Source organism: Capsicum annuum, chromosome 5 (genome assembly GCF_002878395.1).
Source record: "Capsicum annuum cultivar UCD-10X-F1 chromosome 5, UCD10Xv1.1, whole genome shotgun sequence".
In the NCBI taxonomy this organism is placed as follows: Eukaryota; Viridiplantae; Streptophyta; class Magnoliopsida; order Solanales; family Solanaceae; genus Capsicum; species Capsicum annuum.
This window is the reverse complement of record NC_061115.1, coordinates 26,952,341-26,971,945: the sequence shown is the minus strand read 5'-3', so window position 1 is coordinate 26,971,945 and position 19,605 is coordinate 26,952,341. Positions and strand designations below refer to the sequence as shown.

The window sequence follows — 19,605 nt, the reverse complement described above, 5'->3', positions numbered from 1 at the left end:
CTTCAGCTAAATGTCTCATTAACGTACCCGTACCCCCTTGTTTGCCTCCTCTTTTATGCTTACATATTTTTTGATAAATGTTGCATTGCACCTCAGTATCTGATATACGTTCAAAAAATTTTCATGCAACACTAGTTTGTTTACGAGCTCTTGGGGCACGGGGAGGGAGATTAACCGATTTGGATCTAACGTTAGCATTTCCTACTTTGGGTGTCTCACGAATATTTTCATCATCTTCACCTAAATCAGCCTCATCTACTTTACTTTCTTCTTCTATACCATAATTTTCCTGAACTTCAAAATAATTCATATCGTGAGCACTTACACTTATTTCTTCCTCAAAAGGTTGACTAAGTGGTACCGGAGGCGAAGGCACACGGGTATATCTAGTACTTGAAGTACCTCTACCGCTAGTAATTCACTTTTTGCTACTACTACCACTTCCGGAAAAAAAAATTTGACACTTTTACCGAGGTTTCTTAATTTATCCATAGTATAAATCAAACTAAAAAATATTCAAAAATACACAAAAAGTAATAAAAATAAATACTCAACAATTAATACACTAATTATAAATTAAAAGTAAGAGATGAAACGACAATACCAAATTTTGAAAGTATCCGAAGGTTGCGACTTTAGAAACTTCCACTCGTACTTAGTAATCGCAAAATTAAAAAAATTAAAGTGAGCACTTTAGAAATTAAATATATAGAATATTTGAGAATTGAGAGAGAATGAGATTTGAGACTTGAGAGGATGAAAAATTGTGTGGAAAATGATTTGAAAGTGTAGGGTATTTATAGAATTTTTTTTGGGATTAAAAAATAATTTTAAATAAAAAATACTTTTTTTTTAATATTTGGGCCCAAACTAGCCGTTATAGCCGTTGGGCCAACGGCTAGTTTAGCCCAATTTTCCAAAATCTTAAAAAAATAAAAAATAAAAAATAAATAAATGGTCTTATCCGGGATTATCCGGGTCGGGCCGAGCCGGTTAACCGGCGGGCCCTAACCTGGTTGAGTCCGATCCGGGTTAACCGGGCCCAAATTCAAAATCCAACCGGACCGGGATCCGGGCCCTTAAATCCCTTGGGCTTACCGAGCCGAGTCAAACCGGTCCAGTTTCCTTTAGTGGGCCGGTTCCGACCGGTTCGGGTCGATTAAAACCGGCCCGTTTGACACCCTTAGTTTTGACTTATAATTCGTGAGATATTTGAATAACACAACGTAATACGTTGGTGTTTATGTTGCTTTTATGCATGTGAGATATACGTATACGCAAAGATTTGAATAAAATAAAACGTGGCTTCAAACATGGTTTGCTTAAGACATATTGGAAATAAGTTTTTGTTTCAAATTGTTTGGTTAGGTGTTACTTGAGTTGATGATTTTCCGAAAATAATCTCTCAATCTCCTCGAATAAGGAGTAATTAATATTAGCATCTACTCTTTCAAATCCTACTTGTAAGAATACATTTTGGTATGTTATTGTTGTTGTATTTAAAATAAGTATTTGCACAATCAACCTATTCAAAAGATATTTATAAGTAGTTTTTGTAAATTAAAAAATTTGTCATCTCAAAAATAAGATTATTATAAAAAAATAAAGATAATTTGAAATTATATGTTGTTTTGATGAGATTCAAATAATATAAGCTTTGGTCAATATTCTAAAATATATTCTTTCAAAATATTAATATAAGAAGAATTACAACTTATATAACGGAAATCCATTAGACAATATTTTTTTCTTACACATGTACATATATATAAATATTTATTTTTGAATTAAAATTAAAATTATTATTGAGAAATTTCAAATGCTGCATCCACTTCTAATTATTTAGAATGTCATATTCTTGCAACTTCTTATCATACTAGATATTGAGGGGCTGTGCTAGTTATTCTTTATCTTAATTTATGTGACATAAATAAATTTTAAATAATTAATTATATTTTTAATATGTTTCTAAATATTTTAAGTTGTTAGCTATTGTAATTTATATTACTTTCTTGACATTGTAGTTTATTATTTAAGTTGTTAGTTATTCCAATTTATAATACTTTCCTTATCCAAACTTTTGTAATTGATAATCAGTTATATTTTAAAAACAATTTAAGTTTTAAATTATTATTATTTATAATACTTTTTCTTCTATTTCAATTTAAGTGACAAAAATATAATTTCGAGAGTCAACTAAATATCACGATTGAAGAAGGAAACAGACATGTCTTAAATGAAAATAATTAAAAGCATTATAACAAACTTGTTATAAAAAATACTTATGAAAAAAATTTAAGTAGGTATCATATAAAATGTCAAGTAAATTTAAAACATAAACAGTTAATTTACCAACTATTATTAACGAAAGAAAGAGGAAAATTGGCATAAATGATGAACAAGGTGTGTAGGGATTGGCAATATAGGGTATTGTTGGTGAGTCAAATCATCATTATTACTATTGTTTGACCTTTAAATTATGCATGTGAGGCACACCATTAAAAATTATTTTCTCCATTTAATTTTACTTGTTATATTTTGAGTTGATACACTTATTAAAAAAAAAAATTACTATTATAACTATTTTAACATAATATTCTTATTAAATAATATTTGTATTGTATTTTAAAATTAATTCAAAAAAAATAATTAATATAAAAGGTAAAATAAAAAAATTATCTTATCTTGATACGTCAAAAATGATAAATCTATATATAAATTCAATTAGGAAATTAGTAGTAATAAATAAAAGTGGACGGAGGGATTGGGAGTTTCAGCGCAATATTAATGTCATAGTTAATTAATTATTTAAACTTGTACTGACCGATGGACACCCACTTCAATTTTTTCTTTCTATCCATTTTTTTTTCACGTGATTATTTAATTTGTTCAACTGATATTCGTCGATGGTGTAAATATTTGTTACATTATCAAATAACCTTTCATATCGTATTATATAAATATTTCTTATTTTAAAAATTGTTGATTTCACTTTTTTATATGTAGAGTTATTTATAGATATTTTTTGATTGATTTGATATATATATTTTTTGAACGAAAAATTATACGGTTTAGCCGTTCACTAAAATAACAGCTGATATATATATATATATATATATATATATATATATTCCTGCATATATATATATTCCTGCATATTAATGTATATATACATATTAAATACATAATATATATATATGCTTATATACGTATATAACTAACGATTATAATTATTTGCATGATCCATATCATGATATATTTGAGTGGAGGACACAAGTAAAACAAAAAAAAAAAAGCATATTCCCCACTCTTAAAAAAGCAATTGATTCAAAGTTTTACTACTTTAAGAAATAACAGTTTGCTCTTTTATTATTCCATTTTGAAACTTTAGGTTTTATATCCTCACGTTTGATATAAGACACTCTTATCAACTATAACAATGGAATAAATGCTCCTTCTATGCCCATCTATTAAGAATTTTTCTTTTGATCCGGATGTTTTATTTATATAATTTTTTCAAGAATTAATCTAAATAGTTGTTTACCCGATTGTTTAAACTAAAAATAGTGGCAGATATATAATATGTGTATAATTCATGTATAATACATATCACTGTATAATTTATGTATAAGGCTAGAAAAAGTAACAGTGAATTTAACTGGCTATTAGTGAAAAAAGACCTTAATTTTTTGTGCTATTTTTTTAACTAATATTCTACGTAAAAGATGGTTTTGTTTGAGATCCTATCTTATTGATGCAGGTATGAGTTATTACAATAATTATTTGGAAATAAATTAAGAAAATAATAATTGTTTCTTATCTCATGTATTTAAAGGGAATGAAAACATTTAATGTTTTTCACCTTTTTTCCGAGCAAGATAAATAATTTTCTCTAAAAAGAGATGCATATCCTTAAATAAAAGTAAATATTAAGGAAAAAATTATGTAACACGGTGAATTAAGGCTCTATTTTTATCTGAAATAGCGGTAGTTTCGAAGAATTATATAATATAGTGATAGTTTGAGGTTTAATAGCAGATACATGTTGATTCGTTTACTATCCATGCAGATATAACTACGCAGAAATATATATATATTTTACTTTTGTTACACATATTAATGTAGAAATTCAATACTTGAATGAATTATAAATCACTTTGATTCAGTCATACATTTTTGCTAAAGAGAGGCTGTAAATGTATTTCACTATTGTTTATGTTTCGTAAATGAGTAAAATTTAACTGTTTTTCATAAATCTGAGCACAAATATATTATTGACGAACATTTCTCAAATATTAATACTCTTGCCTTATCTTCTTCTTTTTTGCTTTTTGGGTGAGACAGAAGTTGTGGAATTTTTCCTCATAGACACAACCCCTTTTGTGGATGATTATTTTGCAAATCCTAAAGAGCATAGCTATGATTGGAGAGGTGTCTTGCCAAGGGACAAATATCTCAAAAATCTCTTAAAGGTATAATAATACTTTATATAATTGAAAAAAAATTATTTCCTATTTTATTCGTCCTAACTCTTTTGGGGTTTGTAAAAAGGATTTGGATTTGACACTAAGCATGTCTACTGCAAAATGGAAGATGGTAATTGGTCATCATACAATTAAAAGTGCTGGACACACTACAGAACTTGCTGAACAATTAGTCCCAATACTTGAGGTAATTTATTTACTTACTACCACATAGTTCTAGCATTCGGGAGGTCACGAGTACAAGGTGTGATAAGTTAAGGCTATGTATAATAGATTCTTACGATTTAAGCCTTTCCTCGACCTCTCACGTAGCGAAAGCTCCTTTATAATTTTAGCATTTGTAAGATTTGATCCACAATTTTGTAGAAAAAAATCATAAATACCCACTTTTGAACTCACGTAATTGTAAATTAATCATTGTCATGGAGTTTTAGATTAACTAATGTCAGATTAACTAATGTCTTTTACATGTGAAATTTGAAACTCCATGACCATAACTATTTTTCAAAAATAGAATTGCAAAATGACCGATAAATGTTATTTCTACCCAATATTTTTGCTTTACCGTTAAAAATTTTACGATATTATTATTCCATTTAGGAACATAATGTCGATTTTTACATCAATGGCCACGATCATTGCTTGGAACGCATTGGAAGCGTTGATAGGTAACAACACATCGAGTATACATAACTTATGTCTTTATATATACAGTTATATACTAACCACAATTTCATTAATTAATTTATAACTTCGATTTTTGTTCGAACCAATCGATCAATTATTTACTAAATTAGTAAATTGGAGTTTTTAACGTGCGGGGGCGGATCCAAAGCTTGGAGGGGAGACATTAAAGAATGGAATCCGGTGGAATTGAAATTCTATTACGAAGGACAAGGATTTATTTCTGTAGCATTGAACCAAAAAGAAGTTGAAATTTGTGTATTATGATGTTTTTGGAAATGTATTGCACAAATTTACTGTGTCAAAGGACTCTTATGTAGATAGTCAATAGATGTAAATGTTACTACTGTTATTTTCAATATTTTCGGGGACAAAAATCTGTATATGGGCACAACAATTTCAACAAAAGTTCAAGTCTCAAACAAGAACACCTATGAAGTTCCTTAACATCTTCAACACAAGATTAAAAATAATTTATCCAAGAAGTGTGTTATTTTTCTGAAAGAAGATGAAACAGAAAAGTAAAGCCAAGTCCCCCGACTTCACGGAGTGTCCTTAAGGAATAATTTTCCTCACTGTACCTGAGGTTTTGGAATCTTCCTCCCATGATAAAATGACTTTCAATCCAACAATAGCGGTACCTCAAATTGTTGGATTCGTCGAACTCACTCAACAGCTAATGATCACAATAAGTTTTTTAAGATATGAAGAGTGTTTTTGCTGTCAAACATTATGTCTATACCTGAGGAATATATCAGGAATTTATAGCCTTTAATGTGTTCTTTTGGAAAGGATGTATTGGTTCAGCAAAAAGGCACCTATTCAGTACAGTCACGTCACCTGCGCCCAATCTGTGCTGGACGTGCGCCTGATCTGCGGCCGCAGGTGACATTGTCCAATTCTAGTGGCTATATGCGCTACATCTGCGCCCCTAGGTCGCGTACATGCATTGCATCTGTGCTTACAGGTCACGTTATTGCGTGAACCAGTATACCTTTCGCCTCGAAGGGTCGCATCCCTTCTAGATGTGTTGCGTATGCGTTAGCATGGCATCCGAAATGCGCCCGCACATAGAGAAAAATAATTCCATCAGATTTTTGGATTAAAATTTTACTTGTTCATCAAGATTCAAATAAATTTTCTAAAAAATAGATCTCATCGATCGATCAAATCCGAAGTCGAGCGAGCTACGAAGGCGACGGCGTAAGACACCACCTTGTTCTTGCCTCACTTATCCATGTGGAGATGTATTTCTCAATATAAACACCTTAAAGCTTCTTTCTCCCACCAATGTGGGAGAATTTAGTAAGCTTTTCTATTTTGAGTACACTTTCCATTTTAGTGTAGACACCATTTTTATCTCCATTTTCCATTCACACACACAACTTGAGCCCAACAATCCCCTACATGAATGAGGAATGACTATCTTTTGAAGAATTTATGGACAAGCATATGATCATTTAGCAAAGACTGATTCCATCTGGATAAGTGAGTTTCCCTTTAAACTTTTGTAGTGAACATGCATCAGATGCACTCGATCAATCAGTAGATTTGATATCTTTAAACCATCGAGCTTTAATGTACACCTAGACAACACATGTCATACAATCAGCCTTTTATCATTTATGGTTCTCACGGTTTTGTTCTTTTCAGCCATGAACACATTCCGATTTCATGAGAGCTTAGAGAATAGACCTTTACTAACATTTTTCTTGAAGCGGCTTCCACTTCGCCCTCACATAGGTGATTTATAAATGTTCAATCCTGTAGATTAAACTATTTGGTCAAATTTGTCAAATTTAGATAATCATTAAAAGACTTCACACCATAAGTCTTATACTCATTTCATAAACATTGTTTACATCGTGAGAATGGGTTGGGTATAATGACAATGCTGAACCTGTCAGACACAACTTTATTTGATCTCTTTGAACCTAGCTCTTGCGATCTCCAGTCTGCTAGGTAGAGTTACCGCCACGCTGACTTGTCCTAGGCCTTAAACCCATTCCTTTGGATATCCTCTTAACTCCTTCTCTAGACAGGTCTTTTGTAAGTAGATCCGACACATTATCCTTTAACTTCACATAGTCAATAGTGATAATTCTACTAGAGAGAAGTTCTCTAACGGTATTATGTATCCTTCTTATGTGACGAGATTTACCATTGTACATCATGCTCCCTGCCCTACCTATTGCCACTTGGCTATCACAGTGTATATATACGTGTACCACTAGTTTGGGCCAATAAGGAATATCTTCTAAGAAATTCCAGAGTCATTCTGTTTCTTCACCGGCTTTATCCAATGCGATAAATTCAGATTTTATTGTAGAGCGAGCAATACATGTCTGTTTGGATGATTTTCAGGAAACTGCTCCTCTACCGATAGTAAATACATATACACTCGTGGATTTTACTTCGTTCGATCCGGTGATTCAATTTGCATCACTATATTCTTCAAGTACCGCAGATATTTATTATAATGCAAAACATAGTCTTGAGTGTATTTAAGATACCCCAAAACTCTTTTCATTGCCATCCAATAAGTTTTATTGGGATTACTCGTGTACCGACTCAACTTACTAATAGCGCATGCTATGTCTGATCGTGCACAATTTATTATATACATTAAACATCCCAATACTCTTGCGTACTCCAATTGTGGGTCACTTTCACCTTCATTCTTTTGAAGTGCGAAGCTCACATCCAATGGAGTTTTGGCAATACCAAATACCATATACTTGAATTTGTCAAGTACCTTTTCGATATAATGAGACTGTGACAATGCCAACCCTTGTGGAGTTCTATGGATTCTTATTCCTAAAATCACATCCGCAACTTCAAGGTCTTTCATATCAAACTCACTCTCAAGCATTCGTTTTATAGCATTTATGTCAAAAATGTCTCTACTGATGATCAACATATTATCCACATACAAACAAACAATGACTTGTTGATTTAAAGTGTCTTTAATGTAAACACATTTATCACATTCATTTATCTTGAACCTGTTTGCCAATATGGTTTGGTCAAACTTCACATGCCATTATTTAGGTGCTTGCTTTAGTCCATACAACGACTTAATAAGTTTACACACCTTATTCTTTTTTCCTGGAACAACAAAATCCTCAGGCTATTCCATGTAAATTTCTTCCTCCAATTCTCCATTTAGGAATGCTATTTTTCACATCCATTTGCTGGATTTCAAGATCATATACCGCTGTCAAGGCAATTAACATTCGAATCGACGTTATCCTTGTTACTTGCGAGTATGTATCAAAGTAATCAAGACATTTTTTCTGTTTGAAACCTTTTACTACAAGTCTTGTCTTGTATTTGTCAATAGTACCATCCGCCTTCATTTTTCTTTTGAAAATCCACTTAGAACTTAAAGGTTTATTTCCTGGAGAAAGATTAACTAACTCCCACATATGGTTGCTTAAGATTGAATCAATCTCACTATTGACTGTCTCTTTCCAAAAGGATGAGTCTGACGACGACATCACTTCTTTAAAAGTTTGAGGCTCATTTTCTAAGAGAAATGTTACAAAATCTTATCCAAACGAAGTTGACGTTCTTTGACGTATACTACGTCTTGGATTCTCATCATTATGTACATTATCACTTGGTTCATCTCGAGGTCACTTAGATCCTCCACTAGACTGTTCATGTCTAGTTTTATACGGATAAGTATTTTTAAAGAATTCAGCATTATCTAATTCAATTACCGTATTCTTATTAATATCCGGATGTTCGAATTTATGAACTAAAAACCGACATGCTTTACTACTTTTAGCATATCCTATGAACACGTAGTCTACCATCTTAGGTCCTATCTTAATCCTTTTAGGCATAGGAACTTGGACCTTCGCTAGACACCCCCACACTTTGAAATATTTCAAGTTGGGTTTCCTTCTTTTCTATTTTTCATAAGGAATTGATTGCGTCTTACTATGGAGAACTCTATTGAGTATTCGGTTGGTTGTAAGGATAGTCTCTCCCCACAAGCTTTGCGGTAAACCTGACATATAAGTAAGGCATTCATCATTTTCTTTAAAGTTCAATTTTTTCTTTCCGCAATTTCATTAGATTGAGGTGAATACGGGACCGTAGTTTGATGGATAATTCCATTCTTTACACATATTTAAGTGAAAAGAGATTCATATTCTCCGCTTCTATAACTTCTTATAGTTTTGATAGTTTTCTCTAATTAATTTTCAACTTCAGTTTTGTATTGCCTAAATGCATCTATTGCTTCATCCTTACTATTTAGCAAGGAGACATAACAATATCTAGTGCAATCGCCAATAAAAGTTATGAAATACTTTTTTCCTCCACGTGATGGTGTTGACTTCATATCATAAACGTCAGTGTGTATTAAGTCTAAGGAATTGGAATTCCTTTCAACGGACTTATACGGATGCTTAGCATACTTTGATTCCACACATGTCTGACACTTTGATTTATTGCACTCAAAGTTTGGCAAAACTTCTAAGTTAATTAGTTTTCACAAAGTTTTATAATTGACATGTCCTAAACGTTCATGCCACAATTCATTAGAATCAAGCAAGTAAGAAGAAGCAGAACTTTTATTGATTTCAATAGTCATTACATTCATCTTATATAGGCCCATAGTGAGATAGCCTTTCTACATACACTTCTCCTTTGCTAATTACATTTTTTTCGAAAACAATTACACATTTGAATACATTTTTGTCTAGAAGTGGTACGGAAATCAAGTTCTTTCTTAACTCTGGTACATACAGGACATTGTTGAGTGTCAACACTTTGCCTGAAGTCATTTTCAAGCATATTTTTCATGTTCCTTCTACCTTTGCAGTAACGGAGTTTGTTGTGTAGATCTTTTATTCTCCTTGAGCCGGAGTGCACGTTGCAAACAACTCCTTATTAGCAAAAACATGGCAGGTGGCACCGAAATCCATCCACCATTCGCGAGGATTTTTCATCAAGTTGCATTCGGAAAGCATAGCACACAGATCATCCGTTTCTTTCTTGAACTCAGCCACATTTTCTTGGTCCTTTTTCTTGCCTTTCTTAGTGGCCCAACAATCTATTGATTTGTGGCCAATCTTGCCATAGTTGAAGCACATTTCCTTAAATTTTTTCTTGGGTTGATTGCTTTCATTTCCAGCTTTCTTTCGCTCTTTAGAGTTGTTTTGGTCATCTTCTACAATGTTTGCTCCATTCATTGTAGAATTTCCTCTTGACTTTCTTTCCGCAGCTTTATTATCTTCTTTAATGCGCAGTCGTATAATTAGATCTTTGACTGACATCTCCTTACGTTTGTATTTCAAATAGTTCTTGAAGTCCTTCCACATAGGTGGTAGCTTCGCTATTATTGCTACTACTTGAAACGCTTCATTCACGATCAAACCTACAATTAAGTTTGTGTGAATACTAAGAATATTTTTAAACTGTTCAACAAAGGTATTTTTCAAAATCATATCTTCCGCAATGAGATCATGGATGATCACTTGCAGTTCCTGTACTTGGGAAATAACAGACTTGTTGTCTATCATTTTATATTCCAGGAATCTTGCAACGAAGAACGTTTTAGTTCCGGCATCCTCTATTTTGTACTTCCATTCTAGCGCTTCCTATAACTCTTTTGTTGTCTTTGTTCCACTATACACATTGTAAAGGTCATCTTAGAGACAACTCAAAATGTAGTTCCTACAAAGGAAATCTGAGCATTTTCAAGCCTCCACAATCACAAATTGCTCTTGTTCAGAGATTTTCTCGGGCACCTCCGGAGCTTTCTCAAATGTGAACCTTTGAAGACAAAGAGTTGTGAGGCAGAAAAATATTTTCTGTTGCCACCTCTTGAAGTCCATACCCGTGAATTTTCTAGGTTTCTCCGCTGGATTCGTCAAATTGTTGGATTCGTCAAATAACGGTACCTCAAATTGTTGGATTCGTCGAACTCACTCAACAACTAATGATCGCAACAAGTTTTTTAAGATATGAAGAGTGTTTTTGCTATAAAAAATTATGTCTATACCTAAGGAATATATCAGGAATTTATAGCCTTTAATGTGTCCTTTTGGAAAGGATGTATTGGTTCAGCAAAAAGGCACCTATTCAGTACAGTCACGTCACCTGCACCCAGTCTATGCTGGACCTGCGCCTGATCTGCAGCCACAGGTGACACTGTCCGATTCTAGTGGCTACATGTGTTGCATCTGCGCCCACAGGTTGCGTACCTGCGTTGTATCTGCGCCCGCAGGTCATGCTATTGCGCGAACCAGTGTGCCTTTTGCCTCGAAGGGTCACATCCCTTCGAGATGCATTGCGTATGCATTAGCATGGCATCCGAAATGCTTCCGCATACGGAGAAAAATAATTCTAACATATTTTTGGATTAAAATTTTACTTGTTCATCAAGATTCAAATAAATTATCTAAAAAGTAGATCTCATCGATCAATCAAATTCAAAGCCGAGCGAGCGACGACGACAACGGTGCGAGGCACCACCTTGTTCTTACCTCATTTATCCATGTGGAGATGTGTTTCTCAATATAAACACCTTAAAGCTTCTTTCTCTCACCAATGTGGGAGAATTTAGTAAGCTTTCCTATTTTTTACACACTTTCCATTTTAGTGTGGACTCCATTTTTTCCTCCACCATTTTCCATTCAGTTACACCTTGAACTCAACAACTAGTACGTAAGAGCCAGATGAATGAGGGAGTTAAGTGTAGTTTAGTTTATTATTGATTGTTTTTATGAGTGAGTTAAGTATACTTTAGTTTATTATTGATTGTTTTTATGAGGAATTGAAGTGTATTTTAGTTGATTATTAGAGGTGGATTCAGAATTTGAAGTACCTCAAGTTAATTTTATCATATTAATTGATTTTATTGCTAAACATTTGTAGATAGTAGATTTGCTTGTGTATATATAGAGTACGAATAAAAATTATTGAGTTTATGTAAACTCGTAACAAACCTATTTATTGTTGATTGTTTTCTATATAATATGGTAATAGTAGGAAGATTGAGCTCCTGGTCAAAGAATTTGAAATTGAAACTTGAAAGCTTGTGTTTATGTGGTTGCATTTTTGAAAGTTAAAAGTTATATTTGAAAATATATTTTTCTTAAAAAATATTGAATGAGACAGATTTCCAAAATCTAAATCTAAATCTATGGCAAAACAAATATATGTGGATACGTTTTCAAAATTTGATCCAAAATTTATGGTCAAACGTTAGCTAAAATATTTCATAATATCGAGTGAAGTTATGATTTATGGAAGATGTTTGGTTTTTAGCACAAACTTTTCAAATGAGTTCATAAATAAATACTGAAAATAAACTCGGTTTTAACAATATAAATGAATATTTCAAGAAAAGATAGCGGGTACAAATACATCCGTCCATTAAAATTAAATTACACAACTAGAGAGAAATTGATTATGGGCTAGAAAATAATTTTCAATTACATCAATGATTAGGATAATATTTAACTGCTAATTAGCAAAAATAAATTAAGAATAAATAACATAAATATCAAACCTGTAATTATACTTTTTTCCACTTTTTTTAATTACTTTACTCTCTCTCCCTATTAATATACATAACACAACCGACATATACATAAAATTCTGTGTATATGTTGGGATTTTTGCAATATGTTTAGGGAGTTAGAATTTTTTGTAATATTAAAAACATAAGTTGTGTATTTGTGTAATTTTTAGATAAATTAAATACATAATAATATTTTTTTGCTTACATAATGGAATAGAGGTTTTTTGAGGCACTCCATTTATGCAAAATGTTGCCAAAAATGTCAAAGAATTGAATCCAAACTTGTGTTTGAGTAATTTGCATAGCCATAAAGCCTTGTCCATCATAGTAGAACTTCATTTCATTTGGATTCCACCAATTAACATCACCCCTCCATGACTTTGAACCCCCTCCACTTGTCAAGAATTGTAGTGGACTGAAAACATAAAATAAAAATAAATATTAGAATAATAATAACATCATCATTAAAAAAATCCCATTTTAGTAAGAGTTTACCCAAAGATTTAGCTGAAATACGAAAAAAAAAGAAAGAGTTTATGAAGTTGTGTTGAAAAATAACTTTTGGAACATAAAATTGTATATGGAGTATGAACATACATTTTACTTGAAAAAAAATTGAAATTTTTAAGTGAAAGTGAACTTGCAAATTTATTGAAGATAATTTTTAAGAAATTATCAAAGATTTATGAACAAATAATATTTTAAATTAATTTTTCATAAAAATCTACATCCAAACAGGAGCTTTTAGTTTTAATTGCGTAATATTTACCTATCTGCACTGCTGATATGCTCCAAGCAATGGTCGTGTCCATTTAGGTAAAAGTCAACATTGTTTGCCTAAAAAAGCAAAAGAACAAAGAGGAATAAGTATTAGCAACAATATTTATCACAATCACAAGATAAACCTTTCTAATTTAATATCATTAAAAAGAAAAAGATAGTTATCTAACTATAATTAATTTTGAATACCAAAAAAAGAGTAGCAATGAAAAAAGATTCTTTTCTAAAAAATAATAAGAATTAAACAACAGATAAATTCTATAACTAAATAATAAAATTCATTATTGATCCTATTTAGAGACATATTATAGGAAATATCAATTAGCTACAAGCTATTTAACGATACAACAACAACAATATTTGTAGCTATATATATATATATATATATATATATATATATTTACTTTAATTTCTTGAATATGTCAAATAGAGTATTAGTTAGTCAATGTTTCAGAAGAATAACAAGTATTAAATTATGATCCATAAACATTAATTCATGTGGTATAAATAATTATTTTCCTCTTGCGAAAATTGATTCAAATATTACGGTTATTAAAAAAAAGTTTGAGACTTCTTTTACCTGCAAGATGGGAAGAAGCTGGAGTTCAAGCTCCACAGAGTTACCATGGTGTCCAGCACTTTTAATGGTATGGTGACCAACCACTATCTTCCATTTTGCATTTGATTCTCTTAATGCTGAGTCTAAATCCTATTTAAGAAAACGTTAATAATGTTAATACAATAATGACATCTTTAGTGTAATTCCACGATAGGATCTGGTTGAAGAATAGTATGTACACAAGTTTTATTCTTATTTTGTGAATGTATAGGAGGTTGTCTTAGAAGAATCCTCAATCCAAAAAGTCAACACATATAAAGAAAGAAACACTAAATTGAAGATATCGTGATGAAAATAATGGAGAAAAAGAATAATGTAAAATCAAATGTTATAATATAGAAGTCAAAGAAAACAACGGATGATAATAAAAATTGAAAAATAAGATAATAGGAGATCACAATAATAATAATAATTATTATTATTATTATTATTATTATTAGTTAGTTAGTTGCATTAGGAAAAATTAAAAGAAGTATTTTCTATAATTCTTGGATGAAGTTGATTAACCTTTTAGCTAAAGAACATAAAAGAATTTGTTTAGTTACTTTATGTGATACTTAGTTAAAGTTAAATAAACATATATAAAATCATGAAGAAAATTATATTTACCTTCAAAACATCAGAAAGATAATCTTTATGAGGTATATATAATATCTTTCCAAAAGTTATAAATAAAATAAAGATTGAGTAACCATCCATGATATTATCCCCATTTTTTTTTTACTATTTTCACAAGAATTTTTCACTACTTTTTGAAAAGTTGAATAACATTTTAGTTGCAAAACATTTTTTAAAAAAAAACTTTTTAGTTACTTTATGTGATTTTCTTATTTAAAAATAGTTTAGTACTCCTAACTTTTGGTTGTATTAAGATAAAGTTGAATGATTTTTGTTAAAAAAATAATAATGAGATAAAGACTGTAATAGCCATATGTAAAATCATCTTGAAAATTTATTTTACCTTCAAAATACTGAAAAGATAATCTTTTAGAGGTAAAATATCTCTTCAAAAGTCATAAATAAAACAAAATTGAACGATCATATGTGAAATCATCCCGAAAATTAATTTTACCTTCAAAACCTCAAAAAGATAATTTTGTCGAGGCAAAATATCTCTCCAATCATAAGTATGATTTTTAGGAGTTGTGAAATACATATCTTGGAAAGGAGTCGTATCCACAAAGAAAAATTCTGCCACATCTACACAAGTCAAAGAAGGAGGTGAAATTTGTAAGTGGGCGTTTGGACATGAATTTTTTTTTTTTTAAGAAAAAATAAAATCTGGAAAAAAGTAAAAAATGATATACGAGTTTTGTTTGGATATAAATATAAATTGAAATTATTATTATTGTTTTAGGAGTGATTTAAGCGAAACGATTGTGAAAATACTCTTTTAAATTTCAGAAAATAATGTACAATAATTTTATATCCAAACATTTTTTTGTAATAATATTCAAGAAAAGATTGAAAGATATCCATGATCAAACAAACTTTAATTATTAGTGAAATTTAAAATTTTCACCAAAAAGATTAAACTTCCTAATTGGGATTAACTTAATTACCTGTATTAACTATATAAGATCTTAAACAAATCCACCTGCTATCCCTTTGCTTAAGGATGGGACTCAATTGTGCTAAAGCATCTCCTCTATAATCATGGTTTCCCAAAACTGCAAATGAAAAGTATACACAGAAAATAAAATTTTCAACATTAATTCTCTGAAAGTGACATTTTTTTAAATAAATAATTCCATAAGAATCTTTATATAAATAATCGTTCAGAATTAGGTTTTATTTTTTTTAGTGGTATATATACGGTAAAAATAAATAACCAAAAAAAAAAAAAAAACTAACCAAAGTCATTGTACGTTTTATTTTCATATTACTATTGATATGTTTAGTTATTGGAGTCAAGGACCATTGAAAACACGCTCCATTTTCACTAGAAGATTGAATGTGTATATAGTATACACCACTCTCTTAATGACAGAGTTAGAAATTTAATAAAAATTATATAAATCTTCTTCTCAATAGTGTTAAGCATGTATAAAATTAAATATACATTGATAATAACCATTAAGATTTAACTTTTACAGATCATATAATATTTTAATAAAATATACCTTTTATTTATTTGTTATTTTTAAATAATATAAAAAAAATATTGAAGGATTACTCACCATTATACCATGTTTTTTGTAAGCTTGGAGCATTGTAAACATTGGTAAAAGATTCCTCAAAAGCTGGATCATCTACACCAGTTAATCCATTATCATAGAAATTGTCCCCAGTTGATACTACAAAATCTATATTTAATTCCTCTCCAATTATTCCCATCTGCATAAATTCAACAACAAAAGGGCAATATTTTAGTAAATATTAATGAATAGAAAAAAATACTTGCTATTTATTTATTCATTTTCGAGACTTCAACACTCTTGGCCGGCAGAGACATCGAGTCAAAATTTAAAACTCTAATTAATTCATTTTAAATTACAAGATTTTAAGCTAATAATTTAGATATGTTTAATAAATTTTACTTATAAAATAAATACAAGATTTAAATTAAAGCTGTTAAATTTGATCAAATTCATAAAATATTAAGTATAACTTCATAAGTAAAGTCTGAAAAAATATGACTTTGTGTAGATTTAACTCGTATTTTTGCAGAAAAATTTATATATATATATATATATATATATATATATAAAAGATAGAAAATTTGAAATTAATTAATTTTAAAAAAATTAAGAAAATTTGAAATTAATTAATTTTAAAAAAATTAATTTTTATAATAAAATATTATTATTAAAAAAAGGATAATTACGAAAAGATTTGAGTTCTTTTTGGGTGTGATGTGGAACCAAAGCACTAATTAAAATTAGAATAATAAAAAATAAACTAAAGAAAAGGGCATTAACAAGTGAGAGATACGAAGCCACGTGTAGTGAATAATTATGTGAATGGACAAAAAGAAAGTTAAAGACGCACGCCATGATTTGATTTACCTTACCTGTCTTTTATGGGACATCCAATAAAAAATGCACTAATTGATTAGGATTAGCTAGGTGACAATATCAGTACAAGTGAATGATGTGGCCATTCTACCAAAAAAAAAAAAAAAAAAAAGAATGCGGCCCACCACAATAAGTAAAGATATTTGTGAGGTAGTTTGATATGTATCTGACTATGTTCTGTATCATTCTTAACTATATCCAAAATGATTGAAACATACCTCAACTTAAAGGGAAATTTTATTAGCTTCTATATTAATTAAAAGTATAATTTTAACATTTTTAATGTCTACATAGTATAACACACTGAAGGGTCTATATAGACACACGTGTGTGTCACGTAGGCATTAAGAATGTCAAAATTATACTTTTAATTAGTTCAGTGGGTAATAAAACCTCCGTTAAGTTGAAATGTGTTTTAGCTATTTTGGATATAGTTTTCTAATCACATAATAATAATTTTATTAATTATACCAAAGCCTTTCTTATAAAAAAAACAGTAAGTATTATAATTTTAATTATTTAAAACTAATAAATATTTTAAATTATCTTCTTTTTAAAAAAAAAATCATGAGAACGGAAAAGACAAATAAATCTGATAGGAATGGATAACTAATGTTAGAAGAGAATGTTTGTAGGTTCAGTGAGTTCCCGAAAGCGAAAGGCAATGAGAGAGCAGAAATATTATTTGGTACGTTGAATAAGATGATACGTGTGTTTAGTTTGCATTATTAATTTATTTTAGGATAAGTTTATATAACCAATTAAATATGTTATAAATTTTATTTAAGTTTAGTTATGAATATTCATTTTATTTTATTAAATTTAAAATTATTTTGTCTCACTTGAAAAATAAATAAATTCATTCAAAAAATTATAATGTTAAACTAATTTAGCCCGCAGTCAAATGATCAAAATTCATAATTTTATATCTTTTCCATCACTTGCTTCTTTCAATTTGCTGACTAGGATTACACTTATTAATTGCATTTCCAGAAAAAAAAAACATAAATTATTCTTTTTTCATTAGGAATATACCTCTATAGACATAAATTTTCCGATTTGACAATAATAAGTGCAATTGTTTTAGTTTATGTATATACTTGGATTTGTTAGCAAAATAATTTGGCTCCATCTGTATGTACTATTCATTTATTGGACTTCAAATAGTTATACTCCCTTGATATGAAATTTAAAAAAATAAAAAATATTTTTGAATCTTATGATCTTAAACATGTCACATGTGAAAAGTTGAATTAAAAATATTGCCAAAAGATGAAAAGCTCCTTTTTAAAATATACTAAAAAGAAAAAAAACAATAAATCATTCTTTTTAAAATAAAGGAAATAGTTTTCACTTAATATACTTAAAGTTACAAATAAAGATCACAAAAACAAAGATCTTTAATATAGTTTGCACAAACATATTTAAAGATACTTCAATATACTTTACATATTTTTAATTTAAGATAAAATCACAAAATTCAAAAACAAATTTTCTTTCTTAACACTCATGTTAATTAAGTCAAAGTTAGACAAATACGGAAAGTCGTTATTAGAGAGCGTTTTAACATACTCAGTGAGTCCCTTGTGTGTGAATCTAAACTAGTTGAACTCCAATGTGAATATCGAAGAACACTTAGCAAATCAAAAAGAAATCTAGACAAACAAATTAAAACTACCTATATATGGTAATGGTATAAAATAAATACGTACAGTATCATTATTATTTCAAGCAATTTCATTATTAAGAAAGTATAGTATATTTTTGATGCTTACTTGATGAGCAACATGAGATTGATTATAAGTTCCTCTCCTTCCCCAATCTCCGACTACCAAAATGCTCAGCGGGCCGTCGGTATTCCCCGGATGTTTTAGCCGTTGAAGCTCACCCATGGATGCCGGAAATACAAACAAGAACAAGAATGTAACTAAAATGTTGAGTTGAAAAAAAAAATTGACTTTTTTCATGAAAGCCATATGGAAGATCAAGTATTAGGGTTGAAAGTGGTGAGACAGATGGAGAGATTTATATGGTCCTTTTTGTAGAGTGGGGTTGTGGGGCTGGAGCCTGGAGGGCATGGGTGGGGGTTTAAGAGGAGATACAACAAGTGAGAAGATGTATAGGAAGCTTCCTACTCGATGAGATGTTTGTTTGATTAATGTGCAGCTAAAGTTATAATACTCCCTCTTGTCCTAATGTATATATACTACTGTTTGACCATATTTTCAGAAAGTAAATTTTCAAAATGTGGAAAAGTTTTAGTCCCGTTTGGTCATAATTTTTTTTTTCTTTTTTTCAAAAAAAAAATTTCGGAGTTAGAAATTGTGATTTTTAGCCATGAAAATTCAGAAAATAATTTCGATAATTTTTTCTGAAAAGGGAAAACAGGTTTTTGGTGTTTTCCCAATTTTTCAATTTCAACTTTTATTATTATTATATATAACTCCAATCTTTTAAATTTTTACATAAAACTCTCCT

General features: G+C 29.9%; 1 protein-coding gene and 1 pseudogene across 1 annotated transcript; one reads left to right on the top strand and one right to left on the bottom strand.

Annotated features, from left to right (window-relative positions):
• Positions 1-2,906: 2,906 nt before the first annotated feature.
• LOC107871713 lies at positions 2,907-5,601 on the top strand (annotated as a pseudogene).
• A 7,239-nt stretch (positions 5,602-12,840) lies between these two features.
• LOC107870529 (purple acid phosphatase 3) lies at positions 12,841-19,296 on the bottom strand. Its single transcript, XM_016717089.2, has 7 exons — positions 18,903-19,296; positions 16,291-16,447; positions 15,673-15,780; positions 15,183-15,310; positions 14,072-14,200; positions 13,481-13,548; positions 12,841-13,126 (listed from the first exon to the last, which is right to left on the bottom strand). Exons 1-7 carry the CDS (start codon positions 19,101-19,103, stop codon positions 12,913-12,915), a joined length of 1,005 nt encoding a protein of 334 aa, XP_016572575.2. The 5' UTR covers positions 19,104-19,296; the 3' UTR covers positions 12,841-12,912.
• Positions 19,297-19,605: the final 309 nt, after the last annotated feature.